Genomic DNA, 19,614 nt, shown 5'->3' with positions numbered 1-19,614 from the left:
AACAAACCGTACTAATAGTTATTTTCCCCCTATTCTCATTCCAGTTGCAGTATGGAAAAGCCCATGCACCATGCACCCACGCCGGGTAAGGTGAGCCAAATCGCGAACATCTTCCAGCGTAAACCCATCGAGATCCAGCCGGTGGAGCAGCTGACAGCCGTGGCTGCCGCACACGCAGCGGCAACAGCCGGCGGTGGTGGCGCTCCATCCCATTCGGCGAGATTCAATAATGCCAGAGCGCTCTTCGAGAAGCTTGGCGTCGAGTCCAATTCGAATGTGAGCTCCATTCTTCTGAGGAGCGGCTCCAGGGAGGATAATCTGTGCGACGGATCGGATAGATCATCGTCCCGCTCTTCGGATCGTTCACAGTCGCCGCCCAAGCGACGCACGCCCTTCCCCTCGGGCGTGTCGCTCATTCACAACAACAACAACGCCTCAGTGGCGGCACAGAACGGATCGCCAGAGCAGCGGCTGAGCAACAGCAAGTTTATTGTGGAGCCATCTGGCCAGACGCCACCCACATCGGTGGTGAAGTATCCGCAGCACAATCTCTCGCGCCTGAAGACCAGCGTCGTCGAGGAGGTGACTCCGCCACCAGCCACTGCGGGATCTGTGAGCGCACTCTTCGCCAGCTCCGGCGGCGGCGCCGGCGGCGATAAGCCGGAGAAGCCAGAGCGAAAGTTCAATTCGCGAGAGCTCATCGAGAAGCAGAAGAAGTGGACATCGCATTTTACCAAAACCAAGACGACGCGCACCCACAGCGATCTGAATCGTTGCGACATCATACGCACTGTGCCAGGGACAGGGCTGATCATGGACAGTGGGGAGAAGGCCACAGCCAAGCCGGCCATGGAGCCACCGTCGAATGTCAGTCCCAATCCTCCCATGAGGCATGCACCCAATCAGACGCCGCCGGAGATAAAGCCGCGAAGCGGAAAGATTGGGAGTCCCGTGAAGTCGCCGCCACTGCCGCCCATTCCGGCGGTGAAGCCAAAGAATGTGAGTCCGGTGAAATTCAATCCGGATCGAGTGCGCTCCTCGCCCACCAAGATCGCTGTGGAACCCTCGCCCCCACCGCCGCCCGCCAAGTCAGCGGCCGTGACGGCTGCGATGCAGCGATCACTGCTCCAGGAGCAGCAGCAGCAGCAACAGAATACACAAGCGGCACCCATACCGCCGGAGAAGCCGCGCAAAAAGTCCATCGATCTGATTGAGGATCAGACGGCCAGCTTCACCAACTGCTCCACGCCCTCCTCCTGCACGTCGCCCACCAGCAGCGCCTCGAACAGCGCCTACATCATGCAGGCAGCCAAGCGGGGCTCCCTGGATGCGGCGGGCACAGGACACGGCAACGGTCTCAGTGGCAGCACCAATTCGGCGGCCTCCTGCTCGCCGGTGGCCAGCGCCTCCTCGGGCCCCTCCTCGCCGGTGCACACGGAGGATGAGAAGCAGGAGAACGAGTCCACAGAGAAGTCGGAACTGATGGAGCACTATCATAATAATAACTACAACAGTGTGCCAAGGCGTCGACGCAGCGAAAATGAAGGTGAGTCCTCCTTGGAATGCCATTGGAACTTCCTTGGGATTAGCATTATTTCGCCTTTGAATTGCTTCCTTCCTTTCCTGCTTGCTGCTGCGGCTTCCTTCCTTTGTTGAAATTTAATTGCTAGACCCAGAGAACCCACCAAGCCAAGTGCATTCTCAGGTCATTGCTGCAAAACTTGCTTCATTTGGAGTTCGGGAGAACTTTTGAACTTTGCCTGTGCACGAGTTCAAACACCTTTGCACATCTCTCGGCTCTATCTTTGTGTTTGTGGTGTGTGTTTGCCAGGTCTCGACTTCATTGTGCTGGAGTGGCCTCCTGGTTTCCCCTTCCCGTACCCACCCGCCATGCCATTCTATTTCATTGCATCCCACATTCATTACAAGTTTTTCTAAGCGGCGTACAAATCGTGACTTGTATATCACCGCCCCAACTCCGCCTTGCACTCCTCCTACTCCTCCTCTCTACGCTCTATCCTCTGCCGCGTACTTTGTGGCGAAGTCGTCTCTGAAGGCAAATTCCAATATGGGTCAACCAGCAGGCATATCAAATGCAGCCCCCCAACAAGACATAAAGAAAGAAAGAGAGAGAGCGAGAGGAATGCCAGCGACAGCGACAACGGCTCGACGACATTCCAAGCGAACCTTAGCCCCGCTGTCCTTCCCCTTTCACTCCTCCACCTCCATCGTCTTCACTGAATGCAGTTCTGGGGCTATGGAGTGCAATGCTCACAATCTGTCGTCTCGTTGTCCCATCTTCATGGTCCGAAGCTCGTCGTCGTCGTTGGCTTTTGCTTTTTTTGCGGATTTTGTGTGGATTCCCGCTCCGCTCCCTTCATCCCTCTGCTTTCGGTTACTCTACGCTTCTTCTAGTATCCAACTCCTTGCTCTGCCTCTCCGCTTCCCATACATCAAATTGTATTAATGCCAGATTAAGAATTCAATGATGCGTCGCTGCTATGCTCTCTCTTTCTCTCTCTCTCTGTTACTCTTCTATGTTCTGCTATGCTATGCTGAGGCTGCTGGGATCAGCTCTATTTTCTGCTATTCCCTTTTGCTCTGCTCTGTTTTGCTTTCGTCTCCACTCCTCTGCTGATTCCTATGGCAGATTACAAAATTGAAATTGCAGATCTCCAGCTTCCGCCTTTGCCTTTCCCCTGCGCCATAGACAACTCTCAATTCCAGAGCTTCTGCTGCTGCTTCGTCTACTGTTGATGATTGCTTCGCTTATCTGTGTGGAGCGCTGGATGAGTGGATGAATAGAGAGGCTCTCTGTTTTTAATTCATAAATGGCAGTGTGTCTGAAGCGTGGGGGCGTGGCTCACCTTGATTTATTGATTTCCCTGTTGAGTGGTTGCAGGGGGAAGTGAGAAGCCGTAAGGTAATGAACTCCAGCCGATTGGATTATCTGCTGGGGGGATAGATGGATGTTGGTGTAGGTCCAAAGCCAGGCAGTGTGGATGGAATGATGTAAGTCTAAATTAAATTGAAATGGGGAATGTTATTAAAACAGAAGGAATTTAAAGGGTAAAAAGGAATGCCATTCCTAGCAGTTTATTCTTTATTTTCCTATTCCTCCAGTTTGTGTTCTACTGATTTTCTTTTTTCATTCTATGCCTGCTTCGAATTCGAATTTTTTAGCTATTTTTGAAGTCTCCCCTGCGTAAGTTCTCTGCACTTCCTTCTGTTTCCTGTTTAGCCTCTGAAAGATTTCCCTTAGCCCCCTCTGGCGCAAGCCTCTGGCCATTTCTTGTGTTTCTTTTGACGTCTTCGCATATTTTACTTACTATTCTTTGGCCGCTTTTTGCTGTGCACAAAGCGCTGACACAGCACTCGTCATATGCTAAGCGCCATTCCTAATCGTACCTCATACCCCACTCCCAGTACCCTGTACTCATACGTACGCTACCCTACACCTGCACTCTATACGATACACTCTATACCCTTTCAACCATGCACCATGGCACTGTCAAAAGTTGTGACATGACAGGAACACATGAAAAGGTAGGCTGCCGGAACGGGGCTATCGAAAGAGAAGGATGGATACGTATTTGTGGCCGAAAGAGCGAGAAAGGGAGCGGAGCCCCAAACCGAAGGCCTAGGGTTTGGTGTGCTGCATGGCACAATTTTTGAATGGTTCGCCTGTCGTCTGTCACATCCAAGAGTTTATAAATAACACAACGGAAAATACTATTCATCCACTACAACTACTACTCTTATGAGAAGGGGCCTGGATGGTCTGATTTGGGGGAGCCGAGGAGATCCCCACAAATATTTTTGTATGTATCTGTGTTTGGCTATAAATTATGTGGACGCTGGCGCTGCTTCTTTTGGTGCTGCTCCACTTTATATCAAAATCAACAGAAGAGAGACATGATGTGGGGTGGGGGCTTTAACGGAAGGCATGGGGGTGTGGAGTGTGCTGAGGTCGACAAATATTTAATCACTGAGTTTTGTGCTGGTTAATCCCAAACGGAAGGTATTATTTATCACAAATTAAAACTCTCCCAAATATTGATAATTTTTTGTGGCAGAGAAGGTGGAGAAAGCGGATGTGCAGTCAGAAGAGACACGCAAAAAGGGAGAGAGAGAGAAAGACTGAGAACACAGTTGGGAAAAGGGTAGACAATAAGAATTTCCGCACTCTTGCATTAGTTTCACCCTGAAATTCCTATGCTCTTAATGCATTTCCCCTTGCTAATACCATTTAAATATTATTCCAATAATCCTTGATTTTAGCACAATTGTATCCTTTGTTTACCTTTTCTGTTTACGTTTTGGTCCACCTCCAACAGCGTTGCCACTTCACTGAAAGTTCGCTTAAAATAAGCTTTCAGCTAACAGCGCTGCCACTTCGCTCGAAATCGTTTGCAACGAGCTTTCGGCTTCCCCTCCAAAAGTTGCAACTTGAAAACATCCAAAGCTCATGTAAAGCTTTCAAGCGTTAGTACCGCTAACCACCAACAGCTGTCGCTAGTGCCAACTTATTTTCAAATTATATTCATTGAGAAAAATGATGGCACGTTTTTCTTTGCACAATTCTTCGTCGAGAGTTCGTTGGCCTACCACTACCCCACCCCAACAGCTAGCAGCATTTTCAATGACAGATGCGTGGGATTTTGACAGCCACTTGCCGACAATTTCGCAACGTTTTCTTTCCCCCTGCACATCCCCTCCTTTCTTTCTGTCTGTCTGTCTGCTTTGTTGTCTGCATAGTTTTGTCCAAGTGTCGCCATTGACCACCCAAGAATGAGCAGCCTCCACTGTCCATTTAGCTATAGTTTCCCCCCCTCTACCTCTTCATTCTTTATTTTGTGGCTAGTTTTTCCGCTGCCTGTCCCCTAGCCCGCCTTTGGTCTGTTGTCTAGTTTTTCGCTTGATTTCTTTTTATGATTTCCCCGTCACTGATGACGTCCATTGCGAAAATGAGCTGAAAAATGCTGTCACGTCAAGAACGCTGATGATGCCACATTTTCGTAAGAAAAAGACATTTTCTTTTGCCCGGTGTAAATGTCGCCATTTAAAAGAAAAATTGATTTACCTTTCGCTGCCGCTGCGCCTGCGGGCTCTGCTCTGAACTTTTGTGCCATAAACTTTTTATTTTTATATATTCCAAAGCGAATTTCCAAATATTCGCTCGTTGAGGTCTCTGAAAAAATTCGTAGAAACTATTTTCAGTTAATTTCCCAATTTATAATTAGATAAAGACAGGCGCCTCCTCCTCCGCCCCTCCGACTATCACTAGCCCGAAATTTGTCTCGACTTTTGAGTGATGTGTGTGCCCACCCCTCGGGCACCCCTGATACCCACCGTAGACAGCGAGAGCGAGAGATAGAGAGAGAACATTTCTGGCCTTTCCCAACATTTAAATTTTGGTACTGTTGGCGGATTTTGCAATCTGGCAGCTTGACAAGTGGCGCGGCGGCCCTCGCACGAGCAGCGGCCGACAGGGGAGTGCCGCCTGGAGCACCCTGTGTGTGTGGGGCATGACAAACGGAACTTTGGGGGCTGGCTGCCACATGTCTGGCCCCAACAAGCCACGCAACGGGCAATTTGCCAAAAGAGAGAAAAGATCCCCAAATCATCTCTCTCTCTCTCTCTTTCTATCTCCCTGTGTGTTTTTCTCTTTCTATGCGATGCTGAAAGACTTTTCTCCGCTTCGGATCTTTTCAGTTGATGTCGCGTTACGGTGGCGTTTCCATTGATAAGCGGGCCAGAATTTTCGTATTATAATTCTATTCCGAATCGTTAACCAAACAAAACCAGAATGCGAATCTCTATAGTAAATCTCTCGTATCTATAAAAAGTTTAAACCCAAACCAATTTGTTGAACCCTGAACAGAATGAATACAAAAAATATATAACCAAAAGAATCAAAACAAATTAAACGAAAGTGCAAAATATTCCATATAGTAACCATTCGCTTGGGTCGTGATTCTAGAATTCTAGAGGGTTTGTTCTCGTCTTTTTTGAGGGGCACGTGAGGTGCCGCTCAGATTTTTCAGGGTCCAGTGATAACAGAAAACAGAACCATCCTCCCTCTGCCGCCCTCTCGTTGGTGCTCTCTGGTTTCAGTTTCGTATTTTTTTGGGTCTGGAATTGTCTTGAATGTTTCGGTGAGGTCTGGCTTTGTCTCTGGTGCTCTGATGTGGCTTTGGCGGGTCTGTCTTTCAGTTCCAATGTGATTGGCCCCACTGCAAGGTGTTGGTTTTTGAGTTCCTTCAGAAGAATATACTGCTGGAAGCTGTGATTCAAAGTTTGGAAGAATATTAAAAGTGGTGGGTAGGTACAAGTTTGGAAAGACTTTCTCCATATTTGATATTTTGTTTGACCAAGAATTCCTTACGCGAGCGAAAACTTGCAGAAAAACACGGGGAAATGAGAGAGAATAGAATAAATGGGCACAAATACTGAATGAATAAAATGTGAATGAGATATTGAAGAGAAAATATAAAGAAATAAAAGAGAGAGAGAAAAAAGAAAAATTTGAAAAAATGTGAAATTTGCAAGCAAGAAAAATATCGAAAAACATATGCAGAAGATTGCAAAAGATTTAAGAAATCTTTGGTCTTTCTTTGTTGTGAATCTTGAAAGCAGTTCAGCGAACTCCTTCGAGTACGAGTATTTTTGTTTTTGTATTTTTCTGTGGTGCGACAAACACTAAAAAGCAAGAGTGAGTCGCAGGAAAATATTCAAAAAATGCATTCCCATGTGCGTGGCAGAGTTTTCTTGCGGCATGGCAACAGGCGGCATTGTCTAGGAGGAAAAAAAAGAGAAACGTTTAAAGATATTCTGCCCATTCTTCTCCCCGTTTTCTTAGATATTGTCTGACACTTTTGCTGGTTTTTCTTTTCCCCTTTTTGTTCGCTCCCTTCGACCCGGCCGATGCTGCCTCTCTCTTCCACGCGAGTTTATTTTCAAATTTGAAATTGTATGCCGCAAAAACAGAAACAAGAGAAGAAGAATTCACATACCACACACAAATGTTTGCAATTGTCATGTGTTTGCAGTTTTTGGCTTTCAGTCATTCAGAGTCCCCCCTCCAGCCCATTCCTGTGCACACTTGAGAGCTTGTAAGAGACTCGTATCCCCTATCTTCGCCATGGGGTTTCCATGTGCATTCCATTGAGATGTTTGTATTCCCTTTGCGACCATCGAATTGTGTGAACGAGAGATATCTGAGAAATTGTCAGTTAACTAAAGGAGTTTGCCCTGGAAATGTGTGCAAAATAAAATGCAAAATTGGTTTTCGCTTTCAATTAATTTTGCAAACAAAAAATATTTTAAATTTAAATTTAAGAGAGAAATTCTGGCATTTATTAGGGGAAGCGAAAGGATTTATGTTAGCTATGAAATATGACATAAAAGAGGAGAAAAATGCTCTTAATTCTACGATTAATGATACTTTTGTGCAGTAAAAATGGTTTTCTGATCAAAATCAATTATAAATTTAGGTCGTACGGATATATGTAAATAACTGTCTATCCTGTTGTATGTTTTTGCTTAGATATTTACAGGCTCTTTTGTCTCGTAAGCTGTTTGGCAGGGAGCTCCATCTGCCACCTCTCACCACAGCGACGATACTCCTTTTGTCTTCGTTGCTGCGTTGCTGTGTTTATTATGTGCATACGAATATGAGCATTAGACTGCATTGTCAGGACATTTTGGGGTATTTGAAAGTTGACCTAACTAACCGACAGGCACACAAATGCCAGCCCCAGGAAGCAAGAGGTAGAGCAGAGGCTGAAGGCGACTTTTGCTAAATCTGCAAGCAGCTGCCTCTCTCTCTCTCTCTCTCTTTCTCCCTGTTCCTTGCCCTCTTTTTGCTTGCCATCTTTGCCGCTTGCTTGTCTCTTGTCCCTCTAGTTGCATCTTTTCGCTCTCTTTGCCTCGTTTCAGCCTTTGGCTTTGGCACATTTTGACAGCAACTTCCGTTTTGATACCCTTGAACCGAGGGTATGATGAGTTTGAAAAGAAAGAAGCAATTTCGAGACATCTTGTGCATTAATTAGAAAACAGTTGATCAATATCATCTGGCAGCCAAAGTTGATTGTAGTTTCCCAAAATCTGTTCAAAAGGTTTCAAATATACGGTACTCAAATATTGGATTCGCTTTGTGCCTGTCGTGACAGGCTTGGACTGCAACGCCCACTTTCTTTCACTTTACTCCCCCCCTGCTACTGCCACTCTTTTTAGCACTTTTCTTCCTTTATCTTTGTATAATTTTTGCTCTCTTTCCTGCGGTTTCTCCAGCAATTATTCCAACATTTTCATGTGCAAATTTGAGGTTTTCTTTGTTGTTTAGGAAACTACTAAATGCATCTGCCTTCCTGTGTACTCCCTTTCCCTCTGCCCTATCTCGCTCTATGGCCTCTACTCTCATGTTCAATTTGTTCTTCCATTTATTTATTCAACTTTCAAATTAATTTCTCTATATTTCTGCCATTTGAGATTCTCTGTTGGGAGAGAAAACGCAATCGATTCCTTTTTCTCCAATTACTCTGTGCCTTTTCCGTGCAGTTTTTCCACTTTATTTGCAAAGCTTTGATTTATTTAAAAGTTTTACGCAAATTTGCACTTCTCTCTCTTGCTCCCTCCTTCTCTCCTCTTTCTCGTTTGATTTGCCATTTGTTACTTCTCTCATTAATTGTCTTTTGTTCTGTTTGCTTTTTTTATTTGTTCTGTTTTTCTTTATAATTTTTTTTTTGCACCGAGAATGTATTTTTGGCCGAGTTTTTCATTAATTTTCGCATCTCATTATAGCAAAACACACACACACGGGCCAAAGGGGGGGAGAATCGGGGAAAAACTTGAACGCAAAATGGGAGAAAAATCGGGGAAAAGTTGGGAACAAAAGTGCGATGTGATTTGAATGCTGTTTTTCGCTTGCCCCCAACCCCACACCTCTCAAATTATCATCGATTTCAATTGCGTTTTGTTTATGGCGCGTCTTTGTTGATCTCTTCCACCTCTCTTTCGCTCTCCATCTCTCTCTCTCTCTCTGCTATGAGCTCTCTCTCTTTCCATCCGTTATTCCCCATTCCTCGAACGAGACTGACCTTCGGTTTTGGCTTGAATTTTCATTCAAGTTTATTTACTTGAACCGAAAACAGAACATTACACATACGCCGCATTGGCCTTGGCCAGATATGATGCGCTCTCTCTCTCTCTCTCCGTCTCCCTGCTGCCAGTCTCTGTGTCTGCCATTAAGTATTCATTGTTGCTCTTAATTAAAAGCGCACGCATCTCTAATTGGCATTAAGCATACGCTAGGGTGCAGTGCAGCACTTGACCAGGCCAGCAGGCAGCAGGCCGGGAGGTAGCGGGAGGCAGTGGTGGTTAAGGAGCGACTCTTGCGCTAAGGCCACATTCCGTAGAGAGTGGGGCTTAGGAAGCAAATAGTGGATGCGGTTTTAGTGGACTCTGCCTGCTAAAACATTCAACAGATTGGGGGCCAATTACTGCTTGAAACTTGTCATTGGCTCTCCATTCACCATATTTTCCTAGGCGGTTTCTCAGCGAATAATGGTTACAATATGTTAAAAAATAAATTTAATTATGCATGTTCTATCCCCCCAAGTGCTGACAATATGTGCAATCGAAAACATTTATAGAATAAATAAAAAAGATTGCAGGAAAGTGAAGTGAAAGCAAACAAATAAAAATGTGTCTCAGCTTGCGGAAGCTTTGCCAGGCGTGTCGAGGTTAGTAGGGGAATGGGAAATTGGGAACGGAATGTTTAGGCCCATAAATAACCAATAAAAACTATTAAAAACTGTTTAAAGAAATGCCCAATTATCCCCCTGGCACGCTATCAAAACTTCAAATGGATTCCAATGGCAAAATGCTTTCATTCTCTGAAAGCAACAAAAGACCCTCTGGATTCCCTCCCACATGTTGTATCCAGCCAGAGATCGTGCAGATACTATATAGAATCTATATTTAGGCCACTGCGTTGACAGCTTTAACGTTGCTCGACCACAAAGCAAAGCACCGAAAGACGAAAATATCCCAAAAAGAGGGAGAGAGTACAAATGGGAGATTAGCTTTCTGATCCATTTAAAATATTCAATATATTTCTGTCTGTGTTTTTTTCCCACACAGAAAAATGGTTGTGTATAAATAAATAAATTAGGAAAATGTATGCAGGAGGAGCGCAAATGGGGAAAGCAGATAATTAATTAAACAATTCATTGAAAGTGTCAAAACATACAACCCATGAATCATCGTCGCCATAATATACTCTCTCTATACTATAGATACGTAGACCTATTACGAGAGAACTTACCCGGCAAAGATCTCCTCTGAAATTCAGCCAAGGAAATCTATCAACCTTCAACATATCTATAGAACTCTTTCCTAATGTTTGCTTAGAACTCTCCTAGAAATGTACTCACAAACATTCCCAAAACACTCGCAGAAATGTACCTATTCCTTGGAATTACCTTCATTTTTGAAACACATTCCGGGTCGTTTGAAAATGTAGAAATATTCCGAATTTAAGTATAGAAAAAATCAAACCCACACGAACAATCCAGATCCCTAAGCTATAATGTTGGCACCACGAAAGGTTGACGGGCGTTGGGGTTCCCCGCCCGAGGCGGACGAAAAGTATAAGCAAAACCGACAATCAAAGGGCAGGGACTCCAAGAAGGAGAAGGACACGCATAAAGACAAACGGGAAAGTTCAAAGTCAAAGAGTAGATCTTCGAGCAAGGGGACCAGCCGCAGGAGTACCATGGCACAGAAATCCACGGAGCACTGCGGCAAAGATGGGGCGGAGAAGAAGAAGGACGAACAGCCAGAGAAATCGCGCAAGGAGGCGGTCTACGATGCCAAAATGAATCTCCTGTTTAACGATTTCTTTGTGATGCTCAATAGCAGCCCCTTGCCGGAGGAGGTTTTCAGCCAGAACTCGCAGGAGCATCAATACGCGTGGCAGTGGATCAACAAGCTGACCAACATGAAGTGCAACACGGTGGACGATGGGCGCCTTCGCAACGCCTACATGAGCGCCTTGAGTGTGTGCTTGAATCAGAAGCGCCTCCACGGGGTCTTTGCCCAGGTGCCGCCGGAAGAGCTCGTGTGGACGGACTTTGCGGACACTTCAAATCAGGGGGCGACGGTGCAGGAGACCGTCGCGAACAGTGCCGTGCAGGTCACGACGAAGATGCTGCAACAGTTTGCCTCGATGGGTGGACCACAGCGATCCTTTGATCCGTTTAGGGGCATGCAGCAGCGTCTCATCGAGCATTCCGTCGAATTGGGGCGTCCTCAGTACTTTGGGGCACAGCAAGGGGAGCTTATGGATAGCGCTCACCGATTTGTGGAAGAACCTCAGTTATTCATTGAAGAAGAATATCAGGAATATCAGCAACAGGAAGAGGAATACCAGCAGGAACAGCTGACCCCTCAACAGTCGACCTACGATCCTTCGGTCTTTCCAGCACCGCCCCATGCGGGAGAACAGTTGGGTCCCTACTACAAACCATCGCAAGTGCAATTCGAGACCTTTGGGTCACCCCCACGCTTCATTGCGGGAAATGTTGATGGACAAGAATTCGCTCCATCCGGGGAGACATTTGAGGATTTGGGAAATGCCTTCAAAGAGGCTCCTCCGATGTCTTCTGCTCTGCCCAAATGTTCGATTCTGAAGCGGCCCCAGAGCAATGCCGCATCTCCCAAGCGGGCAGTGTCCTTCAATGAGGATCCATACTTTGATGATGAACTTTGGACTAAAAATCCAATACAATCCTATAGAATGGAATTGGCAACACGTTCATCAGCCAACTATAGAGTTGAATCGAAACCGATGCAAAAGAAATTGAATGCCCCAGGACCCAGAGATGATGATGATGAGGATGGAAGGGAAGAGATTCCTGTGGAACAGGTGATCAAGGGATCAATGCAGGAGGAGCAGGGGTTCGGGAAATCAAGCCAGAAGAAGCCGAAGCCATTGATTCCGGAATCAAAGCTGCAGCAGCAGCAAGGGATCAACAAATCTGTGCAGAAAGAACACGGGCCAAAGAAACATAACACGAAACACTGGACCCCAGAGTCCTCCGAGGAGGAGTATGACAGCAAAGACCCCGATGAAGCGAGGGAGCCAGACCCACAACGCGACATGATCTTCCTTATGGATTGCATTCGTCGCGAGCTGTGCGGGGAAACATCCGAGGGAGCAAACGACTACATGGAGCGTGAAGTGGCGAGCTACAGGATATTCGCCAGCAAATACAGAAGCAACAATCCTGAATACAAAAAACAAATGAACAAAGGAGATCCCATTGCGGAGCGAACTTATCTCTTGCTCAATATGCAAGAAGATTTAACCAAATTGTTGTCCAACGAAAAGAAAAAGAAATTGAGCGCTTAAAAGTTTTACAATTTCAAATTCAAATAAACTTTAAACATATTAACTAATTGGGGGAACGCTAAGTCAATTATTCCTTGAATTTGTGGCTGAAACTTTTGCATTTAAACGAAACTTTTTCTGATAGATATTATTTCTATTTTCTATTTGCAGGTCGCAAATCTGTGGATGAATCAACGACCGCCACGCAGCATCAGCAGCAGCAGCAGCAGCAGCATTCCAGCAACAACTCTTCGCCCCAGCGTGTGGCCAACAAACGGAGCAGCATCATCCTCCAAATGCCAGCCGCTGGTCTCGGACAGCGTCCCCCCAGCATCATCTCGACGGCCAGCAATCCGGATGAGGGGGAACTGAAGGCCAAGGGGCTCCTGGGGGAGTCACAGGAGGAGCAGCATCAGCAGCATCAGCAGCCACACAGCCTGCACTACGTGGATGTGGGCTATCGCCTGAATCCCGATGGCAGCGAGACTCGCGAGGTCTACGGATCCGAGGCGGAGCTCTATGACACCGCAAAGGTCACGGATATGCAGCGGAAGTTCCATGGAGCCAATGGCTTTGTCCAGGAAACGAGCACTGTCTATGCGATCATCAAGACGGATCTGCAGGAGGGCACACCGGCGGCACCACCACGCGGCTTGCTGCAGTCTCCCTCTGCCGATGGATCCCCGCTGCATCGCGTGGCATACAACTCGCCGCCAGTGGGCGTGGTGTCGCCCATAAGGCGCAGGAATAACCAGGAGCACAGCGGTGGCAATGGAGGCGGAGGCAGTGCCAAGTCCACGCCTCCCATTTCGCCCGCACGCACCGCATTGGTCAAGGGGATTGCCCCCATTGCCTCCATCGATGCGCACGAAGAGGAGGAGGAACTGGATGAGGACGAGGAGGAGGATGAGCACCTCACTGTGGAGTATGTGGAGGTGCTGGAGATGCACAAACAGCAGCAGCAGCAGCAGCAGCAGCGTGAGGAGTTGGCACCCGTTCTTCCCGAGCGCCGGGCACCCGCACATGGCGGTGGAATTTCCCTGGAGATGCATGAGGACCTCGAGTACGCCGACACCAGTGCCGGCGAGGATGAGGAGGATATATTCAATCATTTGGGAATGATGCCTGGCAACGATTCCCTCGATAGTGTGGAACTGATGGACGATGTGGTCGATGAAGTGATCAAAGTGCATGTCAATCACAGTGTGGCCACAGCCATTCCTCCCTCTCTCTTGGGGGGTTCATCTGCTGCTGCTGCTACCGTGATTCCTGCTGCTGCTCCTGTGGCTTCTGCAGCTCCTGCTGCTGCCATTCCTCGAGAGGATAGCCTGCCCGATGACATGACCGCCGCAGAGGCCGAACGATTGTTGAGCTCAAGGTGAGTCCCCGGCTTCTGTTCTAAGCATGGTTCCTGCTTTATGTTAAATTTTAAGCATGTAGTCTTTGCTTTAGTTTGTTTCTTTTAGTCTAGTTATTAAGCATGCTCCTTTCCTCATGTTATTCTTGTATATCATTTGCCATTTTTGAGTGCAATTTGAGATAGTGTAAAGCAGTGAAAGGGCGGGAAACCTTTTGCCATGAACTTTATTCTGCAAATATTTATCTTTCACCCATAGACATAGACATCCATCTCCGCTCTATTCATCGACATGGCTTTCCCACCTTTCAACAGCAGCTGGAAGCTGGCAGCATGCCTCACTTTTGTTGTAATTGTAAGCTAATCTGTCGCTTGTCAGGTGGTTGCAACGATGTTGCACCCCCCCGGAAGTTGTCCCTGACTCAAAGGAAATTCAATGGATCTCCCTGTTGGTTTATTTGAGTTTGTTTAAGCTGCTGCTGCTGCTGCTACAGCTACTGCTGCCTGGCACTTTAAGCTGCTGCCAAAAGCTGACTCAAACTTTCCCCAATTGCTTGTTGCAACTTTGGTAACCCATTGGCTCAGTGAATTCCTGTGCCTTTGTAAGTCCTTTTCTATAACCCCTTTTGCTACCGATTACGCCATACATCAATTTGTTTAATGAAGTGTTGTGCGGCAATGCCACACTGCCCCTGCCATGCCACTTGCACACGCTTCCAATCGAAACCTCTACGACTTCTGGTTGCCCTCCTGCTCGGATGCACTCTTCCTGTTCACCTCTGAACCCCTATATATTCTATGTACTAGCCCCAGAAGCCAGGTGCCGATGTAGTGGCAGTTTCAGGTGTCTGCTGCTGCTGTTGCTGCCGGTTCAAAGGTTCAAAAGGTGGCCCCTAGGTTGGAGTTGGGGCACTGCTTTAAGTCGATTTATGCTTCAGTTTTGCTTGAAAAGGAGCTTTGGATACATTTCTGTGTGGCCCCTACAATATTGACTTGCCATTGATTTATTGTGTGGCCAAACACCAAACCCCAAAAACCTCTTTCCTCTCTTTCACCTCTTTCTCCTCTTTGCCATGTATTAAAATGCAATTTTCGAACGATTTTTCCTCCTGCTAAATATTCCACTCTCCTATGGAACTCTCTCTACTTTTGTGCCTGTAATTCTTTCCACATTTTAGCTCCTTTTTCCCTCCCAACTATTTCTTTCTTTTCGTGGTATCGTTTATATATTTCAGATTTCAACTCATTTTCTTTCCTCTTTTTTACATTATTCGGAGGGCAATTTATCATGAACATATTACACGGGAATTACCTTGCCCCTTTGTGCCCCTTTCTCTACATTTTCTGCCTTTCTGCGAGGCATTTTTCAAATCGTTTCGCACGCAAATAACCAATTTCCCAAAGGAACAGTATATTTAACCCATGGAGTTTTCCTTTGGCTCCAATACTTGGGTGTCGCATGGCTTCTTTATGTGTACAGTGTAGGATGGTGTACGTTTGTGTTTCATACGTCAATTAGCGTAAGCATTTTGGCATTTTTGTGGAGTGAAAAATCCGAGTCGAAAGTCGAAAGACTCGACTCGAAATGAGGGGAAAATTGTGACCAAAACGAGAGAGAAACTGTGTAGAATTGCTGAATGTTGATATTTTGCATAAAACCAAAATTCTAATGTGGAAAGTCTGACTTTATGCGACTTGAACTGGAGGACTATTTGGTACATTTAGTCAACTTGATTTGGGGGGATATCGTTCGACAGCAATCCCAGCTCTAACTCTAAGTAAACTCCGAGCAAAGGCGACGTTATTCGACTCAAAATGAATGACAATCCGTTAAGAACAACACTCTCTCTCGTTTGCCTTTACTTTTCGCTCATTTCCCCAGCACTTCTCACTCCTTTGGCTTTACTTTCACTCATTTCCCCAGCGCTTTTCACTCGTTTTTGCTCTCTGGGTCTCTCTGTGTGTGTGTTTGAGTGCGTTTTGCGTGCCCGCGTGTGCACTGCACTCTCGTCCTGCCCCAATATTCGGTTGCAATCACGCGACTTGAATCACATGCTCGTTGCTCGTTCAGCCTGTCGCATGGCTCAAAATAAAAGAGCAAAAAGAATAAAGGAAAAGTAACTTTCCGTCGCAGAAAGTGCGCGCCAAACGCTGAAACGAAAATCCATTTACGAAAATAATGTGAGGCAAAGCGAGAGAAAAATCTGTCTCGGGGCATCGGAACATCGTTTTAATTAACATTTCCATCGTGCTGAGGCGAAAAAACTCAGTTTTTGCAGCACGGAAATAAGTTTTAATTAAAATCAAGGAGAAGGAAAAGACAGCGGAGAAGGAAAAGCTGCAAGTCGTTTTGCGGAGAAAAGTGCAAGGGACCATTCCCCACGCTGTGTGGCATTTCTTTTGGTAGGTGCAACAAAAATATTATTATCAATATTTAATGTCACAGGCACCGCACCGTCGTTGACAATTTCCCTTCATTTTCATGTGCGGCAGCTTTTTCCATGTCCTGTTCTGTGTGTGGGCTGCTGATGACATTGCTCGTTTGCACATTTCCCTGCGAATGCGAATAATGATGATGAAAGGTGGTTTTGGTGGCCCCCATTGAGCAGTTGAAGATGTGGAAATTGTGGATATTCCCTGTTCCTTATGGTTGCCATTGTCAGTGGAGTTCTGCGTTTCTGTGAGCTCCGTTTGTTGGCTTTTAATTAGACAACTGTCTCTCGACCTGTCTCGTATCGTATCTCTGACTGGCAATGGCAGTGGCAACGCACACACAAGAGCCTTAGTGGCCATATCCTGTGGTCCAGTGTCCTGTCTGCTTGCGCTATATTAATGGATATTGAGGCCTCTGTATGTGCCTGCTGCCTCTATCGTTCTCTCTCCATCTGCTTAGATGATGATTTGTTTGCTTCAAACTCTCGGAATGCCTTTTGTGGTTTTCGGTTGCAGGAATATTGCATTGCATTTTGTGTGGCAAGTTTTGTGGTTGCAACAGCCAGAGGCAGCAGAATATTCCTATTACGATTAGAGGTTAATCGCAATTAATTGGATTGCAATTCTCTCTCTCTCTCTCTCTCGCCCAACACCCTTTCTTCATTATTTTAACGAGTTTTTCTTTACTTTGGCTTGCCATTTACTCATTTTCATTTGCTTTCGTAGTTTATTCAAATTACATTTCCGTCGTCTGGTAACTTGAAGCGCAAATCAGCAATGGGAAAAATAAGAAGAAAAACCAACAAACAGAATCTCAACCAGCCCTACGCTCCTTCCACAGGATCCCAGCCCAGTCATGGGTCCAGACATGAACGACGACAAGTGCTAATCGCTCATTTGGCATTCAATATGCTGACACTCTAAACCCCCCTGCCTTTTCGCTCTCTCCTCCTGCTACTGCCACTGCTCCTCCCTTCTTTCTTTCCCTCCCAGCTCTTTCATGACTTTTTGGTATGGCTTTTTTAGAGGCTACGAGAAATGCATTTCAGTCAAGTTTGCTTTTAGTCTTCGTTGCGCTTTTAAGCTTATTTAAATTGCGGCAACGACTACAGCGGAGAGGAGGAGGAGAGGAACTAAGGGTGGCAATGGTGACGCCTCTGTAGCAGTTCTGCGGCAGAGGGGAGTGTGGTGCAGAGAAATGTCTTTCGGGGGGGGAATAGTGGCGTCTGTAAGTGCATTGTGGAAGTGGTTTCTGTGCTTAGTTTAATTGTACATCCACTCTGACGACTACGAGTATCTTTTTCTGTCTACGGGAATTTCTGTGTGTCTCTTTTTTTCTCTGTTACTATTTCCTTGAGTATTCCTCGGGTCTTTCCCCCTGGGGAAAAGGCGAATTTCCAGCAGGAAATGACATAATTCGAGATCAGGAAAGTCAGGGAGAGAGACAAATGGTATTAAAGAATGGGTAATAGGACGAGAAAGGTAATTGCACGCGACAGATGTGAGAGGAAACGTAATTCAAAGAACATGATACGACTATCATAATGAGCTTTTGGCTATTGCTAGGAAACTCTTTTAAAATGGCAAATGAAAGTAGTGAAGGAGAGTCAGGGATATGGATAGGTAGATACAAAAGAAAGATAAATATATACATATGCATATACATATGGATAGATAATAGATGGAAGCTTTTATTTATAGACACAAAATACTGGAAACTCTTTTAAACTTTTCAAACTTGCAAATTCCTAAAATGGGATAATATTCCAATGAGTAAAACCTCTCCCTGCCTTAATAAAATACAGAATACGACTGCCAAAATTCATATATTCACCCTGCCAAAAAGGGGAAGCACGAATTTCCATGATTATTACTTGTTACTTGTAGTTGGTGCCAGGCCCTGCCCCCTGCCCCCTGCCCCTGCCATGATTCACATAATTTGAGGGTTAAAATGCGATTTAATCACGCGGTCATCCCTTCGAGTAGTTATTTTGGACATGCCACAAATGGAAACTGGAAAAACTGAATAACAATTTGCCTGTCGACCGACGAACGAGAGAAAAGTGCAAGTTGGGTTGACTAATTGAAAAACTTGCAGCAGACTTTAACAGAAGATCCTGGCGCTGGGGTTGAAGGAGTCGTTACGCCTCCGGGGGGACCTCTGCGTTCACTTGAGTTGAAATGGAAATGAAAATTGAAATTCATTTGCAGCACGAACGACTGGAAAAGGCAGGGCTGGGAAATCACACACATAGCAAGTGGCAATTGCCCAACACTCCGCTCTCTCGCTCGTGCCTCTTTCTGTCTCTCTTTGAATTGCGGGCTAGCATTTGCATAAATTGCAGCAGCTGCAGGACGCAGGATGTGATGTCCTTGTTGTCCTTGGCCAAAAGTCGCCACCAAAACGAGAGACTAGGAGCATGTCCAAGCGACTGGTGGAGGCGTACTCTCATTTATCTTTCAGGCCCCCAAATGTTTCGGGGCTCAACAGGAGCGAAAAGGAGGGCTTACATTTGTGTGTGTGTTTTTCTTTTTTAGTTTTTTGGCAGCCTGCCAGCTGTCCCCAAAACGTTTGTCCTTGACACGTTGCTTGGTCTCCCATTTGAATGCGTTGCACCCAGAGTGTGGCAAGATGCAGGAGACACTGACTCTGTCGCTGTCGCTGTTGCTGCCGCTTGACGTTTTCTGGCCAATTTGCGGGTCAATTGTGAGACAGTTTGGTCGACATTTGGCCTGTGTAATTGCCCAGAGCCACGCTGTCTCTCCCCCTCTTTTATCTAGATGGGCTTTAGGATGCTTCCTGCTTTTTTTTTTAACCCGAAAAGGGAAAGAGGGGACTCCTCCCTTTTGTCTAAAGTGGGGCAAAGCGGCCAGTGCCAGTGCCAGTGATTGGAGGATTAACTTTCTTTAGCCGCGAGTGCGAGTGCGAGTGCCTGCTGCTGACTTTTGCCCCATTTTTTGGATGACAATTGCCGCTGGACATTTTTCCAGTTAACTTGGCCTTTTGCCGCTGCTGCCACTTTTCGCTTTTGCAACTTTTTTTCTCGCTGCCTTTTTCCTTTTGTGACTTTTTTTGCGCTTTTTTTCACACTCTCTCAATATTTGTTTTGTTTTTGGCGGGTTTCCTACTAGTTCTTGGACTTTCTGGTAATATTTTCATTACGGTTTTGCTATTTATCTTAGATTTTCCATCTATTTTAGTTACGTTTTGGTTTTATTTTTCTTTTCCTTCAATTTTTGGTGCATTTTTTTGTGGGTTTTTTGGTTAGTTTTGAACTTTAGCGTTTGACTGCATTTAAAAATAAAAAGTTTATAGCGCGAATAATTCTTTTGCCTCTACGAGTATTTGTTGCCTGCCCCATCGTTCGGGAGGGGTCAAAGGCTTGGGGGCGTTGTAATCTTATTTGTGTGCTTGGCTTATCGCACG

At 46.0% G+C, this 19,614-nt stretch overlaps 2 protein-coding genes across 19 annotated transcripts in view; both read left to right on the top strand.

Moving 5' to 3' along the window:
* Window positions 1-19,614, top strand: part of LOC117587507 — a 52,711-nt gene that overhangs the window by 19,418 nt on the left and 13,679 nt on the right. For all 18 annotated transcript variants that reach the window (XM_034278298.1, XM_034278284.1, XM_034278293.1 and 15 more), the window contains 2 exons: window positions 45-1,546; window positions 12,569-13,775. In XM_034278298.1, the coding sequence (XP_034134189.1) occupies window positions 52-1,546; window positions 12,569-13,775 (2,702 nt within the window). In that variant the 5' untranslated portion in view covers window positions 45-51. The remainder of the gene's footprint in view (window positions 1-44; window positions 1,547-12,568; window positions 13,776-19,614) is intronic.
* LOC117587509 lies at window positions 10,496-12,441 on the top strand. The gene has a single exon (XM_034278300.1). The coding sequence runs from the start codon at window positions 10,595-10,597 to the stop codon at window positions 12,416-12,418; it is 1,824 nt and encodes a 607-aa protein (XP_034134191.1). The 5' UTR covers window positions 10,496-10,594; the 3' UTR covers window positions 12,419-12,441.

Source organism: Drosophila guanche, unplaced genomic scaffold (assembly GCF_900245975.1).
Source record: "Drosophila guanche unplaced genomic scaffold, DGUA_6, whole genome shotgun sequence".
Taxonomy (NCBI): Eukaryota; Metazoa; Arthropoda; class Insecta; order Diptera; family Drosophilidae; genus Drosophila; species Drosophila guanche.
Note: the sequence above shows the minus strand (reverse complement) of the source record. Positions and strands in the feature narration are given on the sequence as shown.